Raw genomic sequence first — 17997 nt, 5'->3', positions numbered from 1 at the left:
ATCATTCAACTTCCTCTCCTACACTTCACTTTGAGAATGAGAGCCCCATATTGGTAATAGTTAAATGAATTTATGTCTGGTACGTTTCTAGGTTGCATAGTTACATACGGCATTTTTGTTGCATTTGAACGCTAGTTAATTTGTTCTCATTGATACTAATCCTACTAGACTTATAATAAACTCATACAATAATAATTTCTGGTCATGAGAGAATAAATAATCCTACCTTACAAACTACAATGAAAAGGCTAATGCACCAAGAATACAATAGTTCGTGAATATAAGAAAACTTGTCATCACATCTTTTCGCTAGAAACCATACCCTTCGTTCGTGATCTGTCGTTATACGTTGTCAGTCTATCCCAGTCGTCTCATCATATACTCAATAACAGTCTCTGGCTCCTGCTGTCACCTGTGCATCGTAACCACCTACCTCCCCACCTGAAACACTCTACTCATAGCCGGCAAATCATCCCCCGCATCCATCTCCCTCCTCTCCATCGTCTCCTTCATAATCATCCCCCCCACCTCCGCATTCTCCATCCAAAACAAATGCGTCTCCTCCCCATAATTCTTCCACAACCTCGCCAACATGAAGCCCACACGCGCAAACACCATTTTCAGCAACACATCATTGCTGCTCAGCCCCGCATGCAACTTCCGGCAACACTCCAGCAGAAGCGGCTGCGCAGCATCCATCCCGGCGGTCTCGAGGTAATCGATGATGCAAAGCCGTATGCATGCTTTGAAATTATCGAGACAGTACCGTTCGGCGCAGATATACACGTCGACGCTGAGTTCATACGCCATCAGCCAGGTCCGCATATCCTCCCCATCCATCCTCGGATCCGGCGCCGGATCCGCGATTCCCCTATCCCTCGAGAGCCGTGGCTGGTTCCCATCATGCGGCCGCGGCGGGCCACGACGATTCATTATCGCCCCGGGATGCGGAGGATGGACGCCCATAGGTGGAGGAGGGGGAGGCACACCCCAGACGCCTGGAGGGGCGACGTATCCCGCGTAGGCGCGGCGCAGGGGGGGGGGACGGTTGGATTGCACGCCGCAGTTCCAGCAGGGCGGGCGCTGGTTGTGGTTGAAGCACGTTGAGAGGCGGTCGAGGTTGCGCTGTTGGCGGCGGTGGCGGGCTTGGAGGCGGCGTTCGCTTGGCATTCTAAGGAGGGTTGTTAGTGATAGGGGTGGAGGTGGGGGGGTAGGGAGGTTGGCCTTACGAGTCGTCACTGCTGCTGTTGCCAATTTCGCTGCCGCTACCACTTTCTGATCCTTCGTTCTCTTCTTCGCCCTCTCTCCCTTTCCCCTTTGGGAGTTCCACAACTAGAATCCTTAATTAGCTTTGATAACCCCCTAGACCGTAGAAACTCACCCAATGCATCCGCCGCAGGTTTGATAGGTGAAAATTTCCCTTCATAAAGGTATGCCACCACAAAGCTGAACAAAGCCGGGCCCTCCTCCGGCAGGTCCACGGCCTGCTCACCCGCCTCCCTAAACCGCCCATCAAGCGCATTCCTGAAGAACTCCGATTTCGTGAGGATATCCTTATGTACGTAAAACGTCTCCGCCTCAGGCCCGCACCTGACCGGTATAATCGGCGATTGATGACGCCTAAGAGAGAACATAATGTTAAACCATTTCCACAAGACCCCTAAAAGCCCAACAATATTGCAACAAAACCCGACCCCAAAAAAACCACACCACCCAAACCCCTCCTCCCCCATCGACCCCTAACCCCCCGACCCCTCCATCCCCCTATTTACCCAAAGTAAAAACAACCAAACAAGCAAAGTAAAAAAACACCACTCACCCATCCACAGTCGAAAGCCACAAGTCCCTATTCGCACTAACAAACACCCGTCTCGGCACCTCCACATGCGCCTCATCCAGCACCACCACCGCCGGCACCGCCACGCTCGGCTCCCTCATCGCATCCGCCAACGTGCGCTCCTTGCCTCTCGTAGCGGTAGCCGATGACTCCGCGTGCGGTGTTGTGGTAGTCGACATTCTCTGCTCCCGTCCGGATCGTCGAGCTGGATTCCAGAAATAGGGAAACACTAGAATCTATCTATCTCCCCACCTCACTAAATTAGCCTTGATGATGGGACAAAGACAAAGTAGACCGATAAACCGATGATCCAAATGACAACCAGGCTGCGCTGACGAAGAAAGCTTGTCGTCCCCGCGCTCACCACGCAACCCAGGCGCGCACCCGACGAGGCTCCACGCTGCTGCGGCTCTACGGTGCAGCCAACCAAACCACTCAGCGTCAGCTCACCTAGCTGGTCCAAGCCGAGTGATGGGCGGGCCCGCTGGCTGCCGCGGGTCATGTGGTTCGGTCGTGGGAGCGGACGTTAGTGACGTATATGCTGGGGGTGGGATATCACTTCGGCGGAAGTTTCCGGTATATAGTACGAGAAGATAGTGTAGAAGGAGGAGCCGAGGAGCTGAGCAACCTGCGCCCTCGCTGGGGACAAGGCGGGTATCTGCCTCCTCGCCGCGCACAGGGAGGAGCGTGGCACCTCTCAAGAGCGTGGTGCCCGTAGTGTGATGGCCGTTTTGGGTGAGTGGTGGCTGCTGCGTGCTGCAGTGATTGACTGCATGATAGTGAGGCGCCAATGGGTGGATGGGTGGTGTGTGCAGGCCTTGTTCTGCAACTCTATCTCACAATCACTTTTGGCGGTGGAGCAGTTGATGGAATTGTGTCAGTGTCAGTGTCAGTGTCTGTGTCCGGTTTTTTATTTTATGCAGATGACCTTTTTTTGGGGACGTTGGGAGGGCGGGGGAAAATAAAATGATAGATGATGGATAGGAGGTGAGGGGTTTTTTTTGGAACCGGGGGTTTAGCGATTAGATACAGGATGACGAGTTTAATTTCGAGCTTAAAAAGAGGTCCACGTTGTTAGAAAGTTGTCTATAGTGGAGATAAAATTGATGGATTTTGGGATTGATTATTTCAGAAGCTGTATATTTTAAATTAACTCCTATGTGCCTTCATGGTACTCTGATCTTGGAGTTATAACGCAAGTGATGCTCTCCTCGACAGCGATAGCCAAGACTGGACCCCCCAATTCTCCTCTTCTCACCACCCGTTGATATGGCCAAGTAACCGCGCATTAATCCACCTCCCCTTTACGCCCCATCCCAATACCGGTACAACCACAGTGGACAAGCCAATCCCCAACACCCCGCGTCTGGTCCCCAGTCTGACAGCTGGACCAGCATCCACCATCCCTCCCTCAACATCATCTCAGCTCCACAGGGTTCACAAGTTATCATAGCGACCGGGAAAGCCATTTCCCGGATGATAGTTAGAGGGAGAGGAGTTGGGACGGAGGAATGCGGGGGGGTGGGGTGTTATACGTTTCAGCTGGTCCGGGTTCTGGGTATATTCTCAATGCAAATAGGGCGGACGACGCAACGCAAGGCATAAATGTTGTCTGTATGTGTGGATGACACTTGCGCAACGAGTCAAGAGTACTGTTGTAAGTATTCCATCGCACGCGCGCACCACTCGACGAAGAGATCTCACAAAAAAACAGCTAGGACAGAGTAGAGCAGAGCACAGGATTAGATAAAACAGGGACGAACCCCTCGCTGAAAGCAAGCAAGGAAGTACACGCGTACATTACACAGTATAACAAGATAAGATCCCAATCTCCCCAGCACATAACAAAATTTTCCGTAATATTTCGCTCCTCCCCCTCTTCTCCGCGCGCCAAGCGCTTCATCCCAATCCCTCTAGAATCGTCCCTCTCCCATCTCCACAGCGAATTGCTTAGAAAAGCGCAAACACCATGACCATAGCGCCGAGGAGGCCGCTGCCGCCAATGGCGCTGCGGGGCGCAGCGCCGGTGTGGGTAGCGGATGGCGGGGTGGTAGGCGCCTTGGTGGATGGGGCCTCAGTGGCGCTCGCCGCCTTGGTGGATGGGGTCTCAGTGGTGCTCGCCGCCTTGGTGGTGGACTCGGCAGTCGAGCTGGCCTTCTCGGAGGTGGTGGATGGCGCCGCCTTGGTCGAGGTGGACGCGGCCTTTGTGGAGGAGGTGGTGGGCGCGGTGGAGATCTGGGAGACGTTGATGGTGGTGGTTGACTTTCCTCCGGTGGGCTCGGCGGCGGAAATGCTGATGGCTCCCTTGGCGCCAGTCTCGCTAGTGGAACCGCCTGCACCACCGCTGATGGTGAATGGGTTGGAGTATTGGAATTGAGCATGGTTGGAGTCGAGCTGGAGCAGGATACCGTAGGCGGCGAAGGGGGCGGAGGCGGGGACGGCCCAGTCGAAGTGGCCGAGGGAGCTGTCGATGGAGCCTGTAGTGCCTGTTAGTTGAGCTGCGCCGCAGGATTGGGGGAGGGGAACTTACTGGCGATGGCTTTGTCAGCGATGTTGAGACTCTGAGCATCCTTGCCCTGTATCAGGAAGAGGGTGATAGGCGCGGGAGGGTTACTGGGAGTCCATCTGATGGTGAATGTCGAGCCGGCCGGGATGACCTCCTGGCTGGTTGGTGCGGTGAGGACATTGAAGCCGGGGATTTGAGCGAGGACGCTGGTGGTGGTGGCGAGTGCCAAAAGGCAGGCCTTTGCGAATGAGTACTGCATGTTGAAGAATTGAACGCGAGGTCGATCGGTGTAAAGAGTGACTGGTATCCGAGGATACTGAATGAGCGACAAAGGGCAGAAAGAAATAACAAAAATGGTCAGCGGCGCAGTAAAGAAAGTAAAAGGTTCAGAAAGCTGAAGGCGGAGATGACGACGCCAGTGCAGTATCAGCCCGCCCCCGCAGGGATCCTCTTACGTGAGGGCTTATTGGAAATTGGGTGTACAGCCAGCCCATCGAACGGCAGGTGGATGTTGAAGGGGTCGGACTGGGATGTCCCAAAATAAACGCGTCAAGCCTAGCCCAGGGCAGACAAGAGTGGGAGAAAGTCTCTCAACATTGCACTGCACCAAGCTAGCTTTCGCAGGTGGATGGGGCGAATCATCGAGTGATTCAAGCAACGGCAAATGTTCCACCGCTTACCTTGATTGTGGGCAATGGTGGGTAGAGCATGGATGGACTGAGGTGCATCGCTGACACATCGCTGACACATCGCTGAGACGATAAGGGTCCATCATCATGGTAGTACAGTAGAAGAGTACAGTAGAGCAGGTGCGGCCGGGGGGCGATAAAGGGGGATAAGGGGGGATAAGGGGGATAATGTATAATGGGGATAATGTATAATGGGGATAATGTATAATGGGGTATGCACGGCGAGGTGCATCGGCGGCGCAGCAGCGGCAACAACAGGAGAGTGAGTGGAAGTTAGTGGATGGTGGATATAGTGGACATAGTGGATATAGTGGACATGGTGGACATAGTGGATATAGTGGATATAGTGGACATGGTGGATGACAGTGGACATAGGATGATAGTGGACATTGGATGATAGTGGACCTGAGCCATGGTGCGGCACATTCCGACGCCGACGGGTCTTATTGGATGAGTGTGCCAATGAGGCAGCTGGGGGAATATTTACCCATGTTAACAACAGCGCCCAATTACAGCTATTGTGCCAATGAGGCAGCTGGGGGAATATTTACCCATGTTAGCGCAATTACAGCTAATCGTCTAGTCTCTTAGAGTAGGCCTTACATCTTACTGCTTTGAGGATATCTTACTGCTTTGGAGATATCTTACTGCTTTGAGGATATCTTACTGCTTTGGAGATATCTTACTGCTTTGAGGATATCTTACTGCTTTGGGGATATCTTACTGCTTTGAGGATATCTTACTGCTTTGGGGATATCTTACTGCTTTGGGGATACCTTACTGCTTTGGCGATAGCCCTGTCTAATGGGCCCATCACTGACACTAACGTCAGGAATGGAAGAACTAATTCTCCGCATTGCTTTACTGCCCTTATCTTGCTGATTGCTGACATCATTTCAGCGAAGTCTCATGTTTCCTTGAAGCATACCATCCACGAGTCACATGACACATACATCCTAACAACACACCTATCTGACCTGACTTATGCGATATGGCAATGCAAGGCAGATATATCCTGCATTATAAGACAATAACAAACTGCAAAACCAACTTCCTTAATAATCAAAGTCATGTGCTGGTTATTTCATTGGACGATTGGAAGGAGCGAGACACACCACATCATACAGTCGTAACCTTAGCACCGTTCCTGACCTGACAAGGAAAGCAATGAGGGCTAAGACACGATGCTCAACGGTTTATCTCACAGCTGTCTCAAACACATTCCATAGTCCTCTTCTGTCATTATTTAAATCTAAAAAAAAAAATGCCGTAATGTCTTCATGAGCGACGACTCTACCCCAGATTATTCCCCATCGCCTTCCCACTTGGTCTCTGCCCCGCACATCATCCCTGCTGTAGCTCGGTGGCTAACCAGCGAATCCTCACTCCACAGCACGAACTTGCCAGAGAACCTCCTCGAGACAACCACTTCTGCACTGAAAGACATAATCATGGGCGGACAACCTGCTCCGAAGGCAGGCGGCCAGTATCCTCAATTGTCCGCGAAACCGATCGGACAGCGGATCTCGCGGATTTATAAGGAGCGCATTGATTCCTTTACGGCGGGCGGCCAATATGAGAGCCAAAACCTACGATCGTGAGTTTCTTCAATGCCCGTGATTATAATACTAGAACTGCTACTGATTATGTATTTGATAGTATGCTGAACGAGGCTGTGGTGTCTGGAGAACCCCATATCAAACTATCAGTCTACAACGTGCCAGACCTTGCTCGGCCGCCCTTCAAAGATGCCGTTTCACACGACTTTAAGCCCACTAAAGTCGGCGAGTCTTTTGGCTCGTCATGGTCGACCCACTGGTTTAGAGTGGCCCTCACCATTCCCAAGGAGCTACTGAAAAAGGAGCTTCTTGAGTTACACTGGGATGGTAATAATGAGGCGCTCGTGTGGTCTGAGGATGGCCACCCGTTGCAGGGCCTAACAGGCGGAGGCGAAAGAGTAGAATGGGTTATTCCTGATTCCTTCAGAGATGAAAGAGAGCACATCGTATATGTGGAGATGGCTTGTAACGGCATGTTCGGCAACGCTCCTGGAGGAGACTCCATCCAACCACCTGATCCAAACAGGTATTTCAGATTGGGCAAGGCAGATATTGTCGCTGTTAACGTTCAGGCGAGGGCTTTACGCCTGGACTTCTGGGTTATTGGTGATGCTGCGAAGGAGTTCCCAGAAAACTCCTGGGAGCAGCACAAAGCCCTTCAAGTCGCAACGTCGATAATAGATACTTTCGAGGCTGGCAACCAGGACTCGATTATAAAAGGTAGGAAGATTGCCCAGGAATACTTGGGCGAGAACGTAGATTCTGAAAAGGTCTACGAAACTGGAACTGAACCCCTTGTATATGGAATTGGTAACTGCCACATCGATACATGCTGGCTCTGGCCATGGGCTGAGACCAAAAGAAAGGTCGCTAGAAGTTGGACAAGTCAATGCAACCTCCTTGATTATTATCCAGAGCATCGCTTTACGGTCTCTCAAGCACAGCAATTCAAATGGCTGAAGGAGTTCTATCCATCCCTTTTTGATAGAGTCAAGGCGCATATTAAGAAGGGTAACTTCCAGACTGTTGGAGGTAGCTGGGTGGAACACGACACAAATATGCCAAGTGGAGAATCGCTTGCTCGACAGTTCCTATACGGCCAACGCTTTTTTGAGAGCAACTTTGGGAAGCGATGCAAGACGTTCTGGCTTCCAGACACCTTTGGCTACTCTGCGCAACTCCCGCAACTGTGCAGGCAGTCAGGCATGAAGCGTTTCTTCACCCAGAAGCTGAGCTGGAACAATATCAACAAATTCCCGCACACCACATTCAATTGGGTGTCCCTTGATGGAAGCCAGGTCATCTGCCACATGTGTCCGTCCGAGACATATACTGCGGAAGCTAACTTTGGCGACCTTCGTAAGAGCGTAACCCAACATAAGTCGATGGATCAGGATGCGACCTCGCTTTTGGTCTTTGGGAAGGGTGACGGTGGTGGTGGTCCTACGTGGGAGCATTTGGAGAAGCTCAGACGTTGCAGAGGGTTGAGTGATAAAATAGGCGCATTACCTAGAGTTCACATGGGACAGTCCGTAGAGGACTTCTATGACCGACTCGAAGACCGAATTGGGAAGGGCTTGGATCTCGTCACTTGGTATGGTGAGCTGTACTTTGAGCTTCACCGTGGGACATACACCACCCAGGCGAACAACAAGCGCAATAATCGGAAGGTTGAGTTTCTGCTTCGCGATATTGAGCTTTTGGCTACTGCTGCGTCACTTAAGAATTCGAAATACAAGTATCCCAAGGAGGATATAGATGATATATGGGAGGCTACGTTACTGTGCCAGTTCCATGATTGTCTACCGGGCAGTTCGATAGAGATGTGCTACGACGACTCGGATGAAGTAAGGTCCACCTCCCCTACTACTTGTAACATTCTAATTGAACTCGCAGCTTTACGACAAGGCATTCACGACTGGGCACAGACTGTTAAAAGAAGCCCACAAGGCACTTGGTCTTGAGGACCCTGTAGTCACTGGGGTTAGTGGTGGACTTGTTGCTGTGAATACCCTTCCATGGTATCGTAAAGAGATTGTGAGCATCTCAGCGACCGCGGCCGGCATAGCCTGTGGAAGCGGAACTGCCATCACCGTCAAGCCATTCAAGATCGCCGAAAAGCCAGCTGTGACAGTCCGCGAAGTGATCGAGGACGTCTTCGTCCTCGAAAACGACCAGCTCAGAGTCCAGGTCGAAGGCGGGAACATCACGTCTCTCTACGACCACCGAGCCGGACGCGAAGTCGTCCCCAAAGGCAGCCGGGCCAACCAGCTCGTCATCTTCGACGACAAGCCGCTCTACTGGCAGGCCTGGGACGTCGAAGTCTACCACCTCGACTCGCGCAAGGAGCTCCACGCATCCAGCACCCGCGTCATCGAGAACACCCCCTACCGCGTCAGCGTGCAGAGCGAGACTCGCATCAGCGAGGATTCCTACATCCTAACAACCATCAGCCTCAGCGCCGCCTTCCCCAACCAGCCCTCCCTCGTCGAAATCACCGCCGACGTCGAGTGGAACGAAACCATGCGCTTCCTCAAAGTCGAATTCCCCATCGACATCCGCAACACCGAGGCCTCGTACGAAACGGCATTCGGCATCGTGCGCCGCCCCACGCACTACAACACCACCTGGGACATGGCCAAGTTCGAGGTCTGCTGCCACAAGTGGGCTGATCTGAGCGAGCACGGCTACGGCGTGTCGGTGCTGAACGAGTCGAAATACGGGTTCGCGACGTGCGGGAACGTGATGAGACTTAGTTTGCTGAGAGCCCCCAAGGCGCCCGACGCGCATGCGGATATGGGGAGGCATCATATTAAATGGGCGTTGCTCCCGCATCAGGGGGAGCTGGGGAGTGAGACTGTGAGGGCGGGATACGCGTTTAACAACCCCATGCGCGTGCTTCGCGCGCCGGCGACGGCGGTTGAGGCGCTGAATGTGCTTGATATCAGGGTCACCGGGGATGTGAGTCTGGTGCTTGATACGGTGAAGAGGGGGGAGGATGATGAGGATGTTAGTCGGGGGGAGCTGCCGAAGCGGAAGGGGAGGAGTGTGGTGGTGAGGATCTTTGATAGTTTGGGGGGGACGAGTAGGGGGGTTATTGAGACGGGGTTTAAGGTTAAGAAGGCGTGGAAGACGAATGTGCTTGAGGACGAGGGGGAGGAGGTGGAGGGGGGGGAGGGGGGGGTGAGGATTTGTTTGAGGCCGTTTGAGGTTGCGACGTATAGGTTGGAGGTTTAGACAGTTAGATTGGGATATTAACTAGGTAGGGTGTTGCAAACGGCTTCCTCCTACTAATAGCACTATATTAGCCCAACGTCATACATCTAGCTCACGCTACGACCTTTACCCAGGACGTGCGACGAACAGGCTTAGCTGCAGCTGGCTCAATCGCTGCAATAACTACAAGCCAACGATATGACATTCTTCAGCACTGCCCATACTGATTGCCATCACCCCCTCCCTGGATAAGGCGCACATTCGTCCCCTCCTTGTTAATTGCCCTCGGCAGTGCAACTACAAGAGACCATCCACTGATCTCATGAAGGCGCAGGACCTTTCCACCTCTGTAATACGTCCGGCTGTTAACTGACCAGGAGGGGTCGTATACAGTCATCTACCTACTGTTAGCACATGCTGCCTATAGGATAGGGGAGGGGAGGGGGAGGGGGAGGGGGCTTACGACGTTATTCTCCCACTTAACTACAATGATATGACCAGGCGTCTCATGCTCCTTCCACAACCTCCTCCTCTGCGCTGCACTAAGCGTGCCCTCAGTCCACCCCGCCTGGTCCGCTGCTGCAAAATTAGTCCACGGAGCTAGACCCATGATGACAACCAGGTTGTCTTTTCCCTTCCTCCGCCTAAAAGTATCATGCATGAATTCCCCTAGTTTCCCACGCTCTTGCACTTCGATGTCGAGCTCGGCGTTGGTGAATTGGACGGCTGTTGGGTCTTGGTTCTGTGCGGCTTGGACGCGCTGGACGTGGGTCTCGGCTTTTGTGGAGTTGAGGGATTGTAGTTCCTTGGGGGCACGTTGATGGTTTTGGCATTAGTATTAGGGGGTGGATTAGGGTCCTTGGAGTCAGCATTGGCTATGTCGGCGGCCCTCTTGATCTCGAGTAGGAATGCATCGATGACCTCGAGGCGTGCATCTGCTGCTGGTTACCGGCCCCGGAGGCCTTTGAGGATCTTAAGTGCCTTGTCCCTATTAGACTCGCTAGCTGGGTTGCTTGATGTAGTAGGCGACGTTGATGGGGAGGGTGATGTTGATGAGGTGGGCGTGGTTGTTGTACTGTCCTGCCGCCGCAGGACAAACGGGGGTGTAGGAGAGTGACCGGAAGCAAGCATGAATGTAACCGACATAGGTAGGCAATTTCCAAACATCTGTCGAATCAATATACCCTTTAGTGTAAATTAATATTTAATATGAATATGCACCCCCTTCTACAACTCTGTTTGCTTAATCATAGGTGGAAGCAAAGTGCGTTCGCAGTAATTTTAAAAGTGTGTATTCAGCTTTATCTAAGATTCTGGCGCCGTCAGCTTACAAAACTTGAAATAACGATGAAGCATGTCAATCATACCTCTTTGTTATGCAGTTTCTCACCGACAATGGGATCTGCCCCATGTACGAGCTCTGGAGAAGTCGCTTCAGCTAGTTCTTTGGGAGCTGACTCAGGGGTGAGCTCTGCAGTTGTCGCGTCAGCCGGCTCTTGGGGGTGTGCCTCAGTGACAAGGTCTGGAGCAATCGCTTTAGCTGATCGTTGACGTGATTCAAAGTCGGAATTGGTGCTGCCTTGAGAGGTCGCTTCCGCTGGTTCTTGGGGATCTGCCTCAGGGTCGAGATCTGGAGGAATCGCTTCAGCTGGTTCTTGACGTGGCTCGATGACAGCCGGCGGAACATCTTTCATCTCCACTTCACTAGGTGCAGGTTTTGAGAGATCGTCCAAACCGAGCCAGCCCACTGCATGCCAGTAACTGCCCCATGATGCGGCCCCATCTTGATCTATGCGCGTGAATTGCGAAAATAACTCGTCGAAATCTGAATCGGGGCTGCCCGGAGTAGAGCAATCCTCAGTATGCCAGTTAGGGCACCCCACATCTGACATGAGTTGGCTTTCGCTATCCTCTGATGTCGGAGTTGACGAGACCATGTTGATCTTGTGATGGACTTGAACGAAGGATGACGATGAAGGACGAAGAATGAAGATGAAGGAATTCTTGCTCTTCAGAAGTGGGAGGGCCACCTTCTTATAGAGCTCCTTCATGCAGGATGACTTGGATTTCCAATCACATCATCCGCGTCGATCCGTGTCAGTCTTCGGGGCAGTGCCCCTCCGCAAGGCTCAAGCTTCCAATGATATTTCAGGAGTGTGGTTCGTAGAAACCTACGGGGGCGATGAGAGACAGAACCCCCTTGGCCTTGTCATCCTCACCCATGTGAGTGGTAACAACTGAGATGAAGCGGTGTTTTCAGCTGATATCAGAGGTAACTATGGTCCCTCGAGAACGCTTGCTCTGCCATCTCTCAACAAGATGCGAGGCTCCTTCTACCTCGAACTCCTTTAATCATATTCCATAGTCCCCAGCATCTACGGTGCGAAGCTGCCTTTCGGGGCATCGTGTCTAACAGGGATGTATAGGACAAATGGTGTGGGGGCTAAAGCATCTTGCCACCTCGTTGAGACGTCTTCCGACGTGCAGCTCGAGATACCCGTGGTCCCATACGGTCTGGCGACAGTTGGCCTTCAGCTTCAGGAGGTCAGCGCGGGTTTTGGGGTTTCGGAGACGGCGTCGAAGACGTCGAATGTGTATGTGTTGGCGCCGCTGGCGACTAGCATGTATTTCGCGAATGTGCAGCGGGGGTGTAAGTGAATCAGGTTGTGGATGATCCAGACGATCATTTTGAAGCCTGCGTCATCAGCCCTGGATCGAGCGTGCGCAGGGCTACGTCCTCTATCCCGTCGAAGTACTCGTGGTTAGTCTGGAAGATAAGAGCTCGCCATCTCGAGAGTGTAGCATTTTTTTGTACGGTGAATATCTGGTCATCTCTGTGCCCTGGATGTATCCATACAAGGACACACGTCCTCTAACGCATTCTCCAGGGACGTTGTCTGGCCATTGACCTAGCTCATCTGATACCCAAAGAGCGTTCCTCATCGCGGCGGCGTATCCGTGGGCCAAGAGTGGCTTCTGGAGGGACCTATGGATTAGGGAATACATGGATTGGAACCTCTTCACTCTCTTGCGGGGAGTCGGATGAGATCGCTGCCGTCCCTTGACTTGAGATGCCAAAGGAATTGGTGATAGAAAACGAACCTTCTTTCACATTGTGTTAGAGCATTTAAGGTAGTTTATATATTTTTATTCTAAAAATTCAACTACACTTCTATCTTTTTATTACCTTAAGTTACGTTGCGTACAATTTACTATGTAAAGGTACCTATAATATTTAGTAGTCGCGAACGCATTTTGCTTCCACATCATCTCACGAACGCACTTTGCTTCCACCCATGATTAGTAGTTATGTAATAGTAACGCCACGAAACACCTCCTTAACAATCACGTGTCCCCATATATCTCTACCCCTAGGCATGAGGTGGGCGTAGAGTAGCTTGGGACAAACAGGAACTATCGGTGTGCTGTGATGAACTCGGCAGCGAGCATATGTGATAGTGATGATGCTACTCCAATTGTGATAACCACCACACGAACGCCATCCTGAAAGCTAACAATCACGTGTCCCGTGTATTGTCTGGGCTGGGACTTCCATCCCAGGTCCAACAACGTGACGGCCGAGCCTTCCTCGCTCCTCTACTCTGCTTCTGGCAATCCTGCACCGCAGTTACAGGATCCCGATACACCTCGAAACAACAGGAGCGATTGAAACACCAAAAATAACCCTCCATGAAACTCTAACCGCGTTTCACAGCGACTCCTAAAACTCACGCCCGCATCCCAAGCTAAAAATACCCACCCCTCACCATCCCTGTCCCCGGTCTGCTCCCCCCACACCATTAGCTTATTAAAAGAAACCAATCAGAACGCGCACACGGGATTCTAGCGCCGTGGGTGATCCTGTAGCCGCCGGGAGGGGGGTGCGGGTACGTACCGGCGTGGGACTGGGGGGTGGTGGTGCTGCTTTTAGGGGGTTTTGGCGGGGTGAGCTGGGTGGACTAGAGGGAGGGTGATGGGTGCACAGCTGGGCTGTAGGGACGAGGGTTTTTTTCTTGCGTTTTGTTTGTTAGTAACTATTGGTATGCACAGATGGTTGCTCATCAGGGCCTTGGCTTTGTTGGAGAGTGGAAAGAAGTAATACCAACCGCCTAAGTGTTGAGATATTCCTCCAGTAAATATTCTCTCGAGGGCGTCAAGTATGCCTAATTAAGATATTAAATACTGCATTCGCTCATGGGGGCCTTGGCTTTGTTAGTTATTGGAGAAAAGTAATTTTAACCGGCTAAGTGTTTGGATAATTCTTCAGCAAATATCCCTTCAGGAGCATCAAGTATGTCTATATAAGATAGTAAATGCTGCGTTTTATATCCTTTTGTTATAGCACGCCTCTCCAGAGCCTCATCTTACAACCAAAACGAACCACACTGTTATCATCATGCGGTTCACAACTACCACCCCGCTGGCTATGCTCTAGCTTCTCTTCGCCTTACCAACATTCAGCACGGCTTACCAAGTATGCAAGGCCAACGAAGTCGGTGTTGGCTACACCTATATGGTCAATGATCAAACCCCTCAAGGGGCGGGAGTTCTCTGGATCCAGCCTACAATCTTTGCTACCGACTGTGGAACCCTTGCCAGCAGCCACAAGAGTGGTTACTGTGATATGGGATGGAACAACCCTGCCGTTACTGTCGCCTGTGATAAAGACCGTAAAGCCACAGGCGTGGTCCACAGCGGTCGACACTATGGCAATTGTTATAACCCAGGGGGCAACCGCCTCTGGTAACCAACTATGGGGCTCGGCCCATGAGCTGTATCCGCGATGTGTAAGGACGAGTAAGTAGATGGGTGGTTGTGTTGTGTGTATGCACGATGCTGCGCGCTGAGGGCAAACGAGATGGCGATGTGGTGGCGGTCGCAGCGGGAGCTTGGGCACGTTGCTGGCTGCAGGTATGGTCGTGGGTTGGTTGGTCGAGGCCATGGCGACCGGCTGTTTAGGGAGGAATGGTCGCATATTGGGTTCTATTTACTTGTTTGTTTGGTTGTTAGAGGAGGGAAGAGACAAAACACGATGTGGACGACAGGTAGTTGCTTGATATACGAATCTTCATTTCTGGCGATGTACGGGCATCGAACCCCCCTACTCCACGCAATGACATAGCATGTATGCCTCCCGTTGACCCCCGTATATTCCCCCCCAAAACGAACTCCAAAAGCACACTCCCATAAAACGCCAGCTCCCGCCATCCCGTCCCAGCATACGTAGCATAGGCAGACGGGAGACAAAATACCCCCCTCCCACCCCAACCCCGCCCCCAGCTGCTCAGAGTGCTCCAGGCCTGAAGCCGAGCGTTCCTCGAGCGCATGCGTTGCGTGCGTGGCTCGTTAGAGTGAAAAACAATCCGTTTTCCTTCCGTGTCCGAGAGGTATATAGTTCGATGTGATGGATAAATAAGGTAGTAGATAGTGTGCGATGTGTCCAGCGCATCTTAAATTAATGTGTTGATTTCCGTATCCACGGCCCAAATCCGTGGTAATTGGGCAGTTGATGCAACTTCCCTGCCCGGTATCGATCTAGCGATCCAGTGAGGTTCCCCATAGTCATAGTCGTCTGTAACTCTCTACTCGATCTTCCTCCTCTTCCCCTTCGGCGCCGCGCTCATTCTCGGCGTATATGTGACGGTGCGCGTGACAATCTCACGTATTTGTTTTACGCCGCCACGGCTCGTCTTCGGGCTCCTGACATCGAACCAGCGTCCCTTGAGCGCGATATCCCAGTCGTGAGGACTGCGGGCGCTGAAGGGGGAGCGGATGCTGGTGGCGCTCATAGGGTGTGCGCTGTATGGGTTTGCGCTGAGCGGGGAGCGGGCGTCCTTTAGAGAGAAGGCGGGGGAGGGTGGTATGCGGAGGCGGATGCGAGAGGTGGAGGGGGCGGAAGTGGGGTAGACAAAGGGCGAGGGCGCGGGGGATTTGTGTGAGAGGGTGTGGTCATCGTCGGTGATGGGTGAGACTGAGGTGGTAGAGCCGCCGTCGGAGTGGGCGGCGGAGGAGGGAGTTGTTGAGCCAGACTTGGGCTTGTCAGCTACGACGGGTGAAGCCATGCTCTTGAGGAAGTCGAGGTAGGCGGATGGCGGGGTGATAGGGGTCTTGGAATTGCACTCGATCTTGATGTAGTCGGGAAAGGCGGAGAGAGGCGTGCGAGCAGACCGCGCGCTGAGTTCAGAGGGGAATGGAGAAGGAAACGACGCTGTCTGAGGCGTCTTCAGCTTTGGCAGCGTCGGGCGGGTGGTCGTTGAGGCGACCATTTTGAGTATTCGACTGTTGAAGCGAGTGTCCTTGGGCGTCGTGAATGACTCGGGATGGGAGATGAGGCAAGATGCGAGACGCAAGGCACCTTGGAGCGAAACCGTAGCAGTGGTCCGTAAAGATGAAGTGATCGTGACGGCTGGATAGTTATAGGGAAACAGAGGGGGCGGGTGGGCCTGGGTGAGATGAATGTTTCCCTGTGACAAGGGTGGACCAGGTCAACAAGCTGGCGCAGCAGTGTTTGGAGTATGAAGTAGCGGCCAGATATAGCAACAACGAGGGGCGCAAGGAGCAGTAACGCGGGCAAGTCAGGGCGAGTGAGCAGTGAATGATAGAGGGATCGTAGGTTTGCAGGACTGGTCGCAGTTGGACGCAGGTGGCAACTTTGTTCGTTCAGTTGGTCCCCCTGGTCAAGCGCTGGCAAGTGATGAGGGCGGCAATGGGGAAGGGTATGCGAGACAAGAGCCAATGAAAGGCGATAGTTGACAAGAAACGGTACTTTGCCTCTGCTGGGAAGTAAGCGACACGCCAATCAGTAGGTCGCGAATGGCGCCAGGGTGGGATTGCGGGTTTCTGTTTGTGGGTAGTGGGTCGCCCAGTCGTGTGGGTGCAATAGAGCGCCCGTTGGTTCTTGGCCGCGTTTTAGGTCGAGGGCGAAGGATCTATGATTGAGCTCGATATAGATCTGGGATCTGTTGTTGATTCGTACTGTTGACGCGTTGAAGAGAGCGCGCAAGAGAGGTCGTTGGATATGGCGATGAAGACGAAGACGAAGACGAAGACGAAGACGAAGACGGCAAAGATGAATGTGAAGGCGACGATAATCGGGGAGACGGTGGATGAGGAGAAGAGATCGTCAAAGTGTGAATGTGGAACTGTAGTGTCGAGCTTGAGCGTCGCCTGCAGATACCCGCGCGTGATTGGCCTGTGACTTCCGCGTTTTGCTTGTGATTGGACAGGTCGAGAATGCGTATGTGCGCCAGTACTATACTTGGCACTCAGTCCCCCGGCGGCTAACAACTCTTTGGTCTTTGGGCCAATGAGACAGAAGGTGGTCTGGACGGGGTCTCTGCACTATTTGGGCCAATAATCCAGCTATGTATCGAAGTACGGCCTTGCTGCTGCGCGATATTTTGTGGTTGGAGAGGAGCGTCACTTGTTGGCTGCGCTGCAGTTGGAATTGGGGAGTTGGACAGGTTGGCCGGCGGTACTATCCAGAGTAACTCGAGGGCGTCGTGGCTTCAATGTGGTAGAGGCGTGGCGGATGGAAAAGGGCAACTTTCGTTGGGAGGACGGGGAAGACGGGTGGCTTGAGTGAGGCGAGACAACCAACAGATCCAGCAAATAGACGCTGATCCCGAGTGTACAAGTTATGCCAGAACAGAGTGTCTAATGAGGTTCTTGCTTAGATGTCACAATACTGGGCATTTCCCTTGCTTATGTAGTGTCAAAGTGCCAACTGAGGGCGGCCGTCAAAGTAGGCCATGCAGATAAACAGAGTTATATTTTGGTCTGTGACGGGCGCGAATCAACGAGATCCAGTGTCGACGACCTCCTCGCCGTTAATAGCAGATTGGCGCCAGAAGACGAAGCAGAGCTTCACAGAGCGCGCGGTATCCGGTCTTCTATGGCCCGTGCTCCAACACCAGTTGCCGCCAGCCTCTGTTCAACTCAGAAGCGTGTGTTGGTGAAGATTCAAGACTGTCGTCTGACTGGCTCACGAACCTTCAGCAGAGTTTCCAATAGAAACGCCAACTAGGCTGGCCATTTCGATGGCCATTTCTCAGCGCGCGGCTGCACGCCATCATCTAGACGCCGAGCTTGTGGCTGACAACGAGCGCCATCAGAAGGATTCTTGGCGAATAGCAGAAAACCACGACGCAAGCGCGTAATATCTCGAAGTCTCTCTACTATCTTCCCCTC

The 17997-nt window shown here is 52.6% G+C and overlaps 9 protein-coding genes across 9 annotated transcripts; 3 read left to right on the top strand and 6 right to left on the bottom strand.

The window, feature by feature from the left end:
- Positions 1-142: 142 nt before the first annotated feature.
- Positions 143-2967, bottom strand: VC83_05138 (uncharacterized protein). The gene is made up of 4 exons (XM_024468763.1): positions 1820-2967; positions 1382-1620; positions 1230-1332; positions 143-1171 (listed from the first exon to the last, which is right to left on the bottom strand). Exons 1-4 carry the CDS (start codon positions 2014-2016, stop codon positions 430-432), a joined length of 1281 nt encoding a protein of 426 aa, XP_024323871.1. The 5' UTR covers positions 2017-2967; the 3' UTR covers positions 143-429.
- An 820-nt stretch (positions 2968-3787) lies between these two features.
- On the bottom strand, positions 3788-4602 carry VC83_05137 (uncharacterized protein; the record flags this gene model as incomplete). Its single annotated transcript, XM_024468762.1, has 2 exons — positions 3788-4314; positions 4368-4602. 2 exons carry the CDS (start codon positions 4600-4602, stop codon positions 3788-3790), a joined length of 762 nt encoding a protein of 253 aa, XP_024323864.1.
- A 1710-nt stretch (positions 4603-6312) lies between these two features.
- AMS1 (Glycoside hydrolase, 38 vacuolar alpha mannosidase) lies at positions 6313-9828 on the top strand (the record flags this gene model as incomplete). The annotated part of the gene is made up of 3 exons (XM_024468761.1): positions 6313-6629; positions 6692-8438; positions 8488-9828. The coding sequence occupies 3 exons, from the start codon at positions 6313-6315 to the stop codon at positions 9826-9828; spliced, it is 3405 nt and encodes a 1134-aa protein (XP_024323863.1).
- Positions 9829-10015: 187 nt separating this feature from the next.
- VC83_05135 (uncharacterized protein) lies at positions 10016-11744 on the bottom strand (the record flags this gene model as incomplete). The annotated part of the gene is made up of 3 exons (XM_024468760.1): positions 10016-10204; positions 10271-10612; positions 11175-11744. 3 exons carry the CDS (start codon positions 11742-11744, stop codon positions 10016-10018), a joined length of 1101 nt encoding a protein of 366 aa, XP_024323866.1.
- Positions 11745-11856: 112 nt separating this feature from the next.
- VC83_05134 (uncharacterized protein) lies at positions 11857-12083 on the top strand (the record flags this gene model as incomplete). Its single annotated transcript, XM_024468759.1, has 2 exons — positions 11857-12030; positions 12078-12083. The coding sequence occupies 2 exons, from the start codon at positions 11857-11859 to the stop codon at positions 12081-12083; spliced, it is 180 nt and encodes a 59-aa protein (XP_024323865.1).
- A 142-nt stretch (positions 12084-12225) lies between these two features.
- On the top strand, positions 12226-12853 carry VC83_05133 (uncharacterized protein; the record flags this gene model as incomplete). The annotated part of the gene is made up of 2 exons (XM_024468758.1): positions 12226-12457; positions 12741-12853. The coding sequence occupies 2 exons, from the start codon at positions 12226-12228 to the stop codon at positions 12851-12853; spliced, it is 345 nt and encodes a 114-aa protein (XP_024323868.1).
- Positions 12854-13840: 987 nt separating this feature from the next.
- On the bottom strand, positions 13841-15050 carry VC83_05132 (uncharacterized protein). Its single transcript, XM_024468757.1, has one exon. The coding sequence runs from the start codon at positions 14780-14782 to the stop codon at positions 14255-14257; it is 528 nt and encodes a 175-aa protein (XP_024323867.1). The 5' UTR covers positions 14783-15050; the 3' UTR covers positions 13841-14254.
- Positions 15051-15389: 339 nt separating this feature from the next.
- VC83_05131 (uncharacterized protein) lies at positions 15390-16073 on the bottom strand (the record flags this gene model as incomplete). The annotated part of the gene is made up of 1 exon (XM_024468756.1): positions 15390-16073. The coding sequence occupies one exon, from the start codon at positions 16071-16073 to the stop codon at positions 15390-15392; it is 684 nt and encodes a 227-aa protein (XP_024323870.1).
- A 533-nt stretch (positions 16074-16606) lies between these two features.
- VC83_05130 (uncharacterized protein) lies at positions 16607-17854 on the bottom strand (the record flags this gene model as incomplete). The annotated part of the gene is made up of 4 exons (XM_024468755.1): positions 16607-16736; positions 16784-17141; positions 17608-17736; positions 17800-17854. The coding sequence occupies 4 exons, from the start codon at positions 17852-17854 to the stop codon at positions 16607-16609; spliced, it is 672 nt and encodes a 223-aa protein (XP_024323869.1).
- Between the last annotated feature and the right edge of the window lie 143 nt (positions 17855-17997).

This window comes from Pseudogymnoascus destructans (assembly GCF_001641265.1).
Source record: "Pseudogymnoascus destructans isolate 20631-21 unplaced genomic scaffold scaffold_11, whole genome shotgun sequence".
NCBI classification, from domain to species: Eukaryota; Fungi; Ascomycota; class Leotiomycetes; order Thelebolales; family Thelebolaceae; genus Pseudogymnoascus; species Pseudogymnoascus destructans.
The sequence above is the reverse complement of the archived record's forward strand: the minus strand, read 5'-3'. Positions and strand labels throughout refer to the sequence as shown.

What these genes read in the sequence shown, in the direction of transcription:
- VC83_05138 (XM_024468763.1), bottom strand. Translation starts at nt 2,016, where the DNA reads ATGTCGACTACCACAACACCGCACGCGGAGTCATCGGCTACCGCTACG. An exon ending in ACCTGCGGCGGATGCATTGG is followed by an intron (nt 1,333 to 1,381) that starts GTGAGTTTCTAC and finishes TAAGGATTCTAG; the next exon opens with TTGTGGAACTCCCAAAGGGG. An exon ending in AACAGCAGCAGTGACGACTC is followed by an intron (nt 1,172 to 1,229) that starts GTAAGGCCAACC and finishes AACCCTCCTTAG; the next exon opens with AATGCCAAGCGAACGCCGCC.
- VC83_05132 (XM_024468757.1), bottom strand. Translation starts at nt 14,782, where the DNA reads ATGCGACCATTCCTCCCTAAACAGCCGGTCGCCATGGCCTCGACCAAC.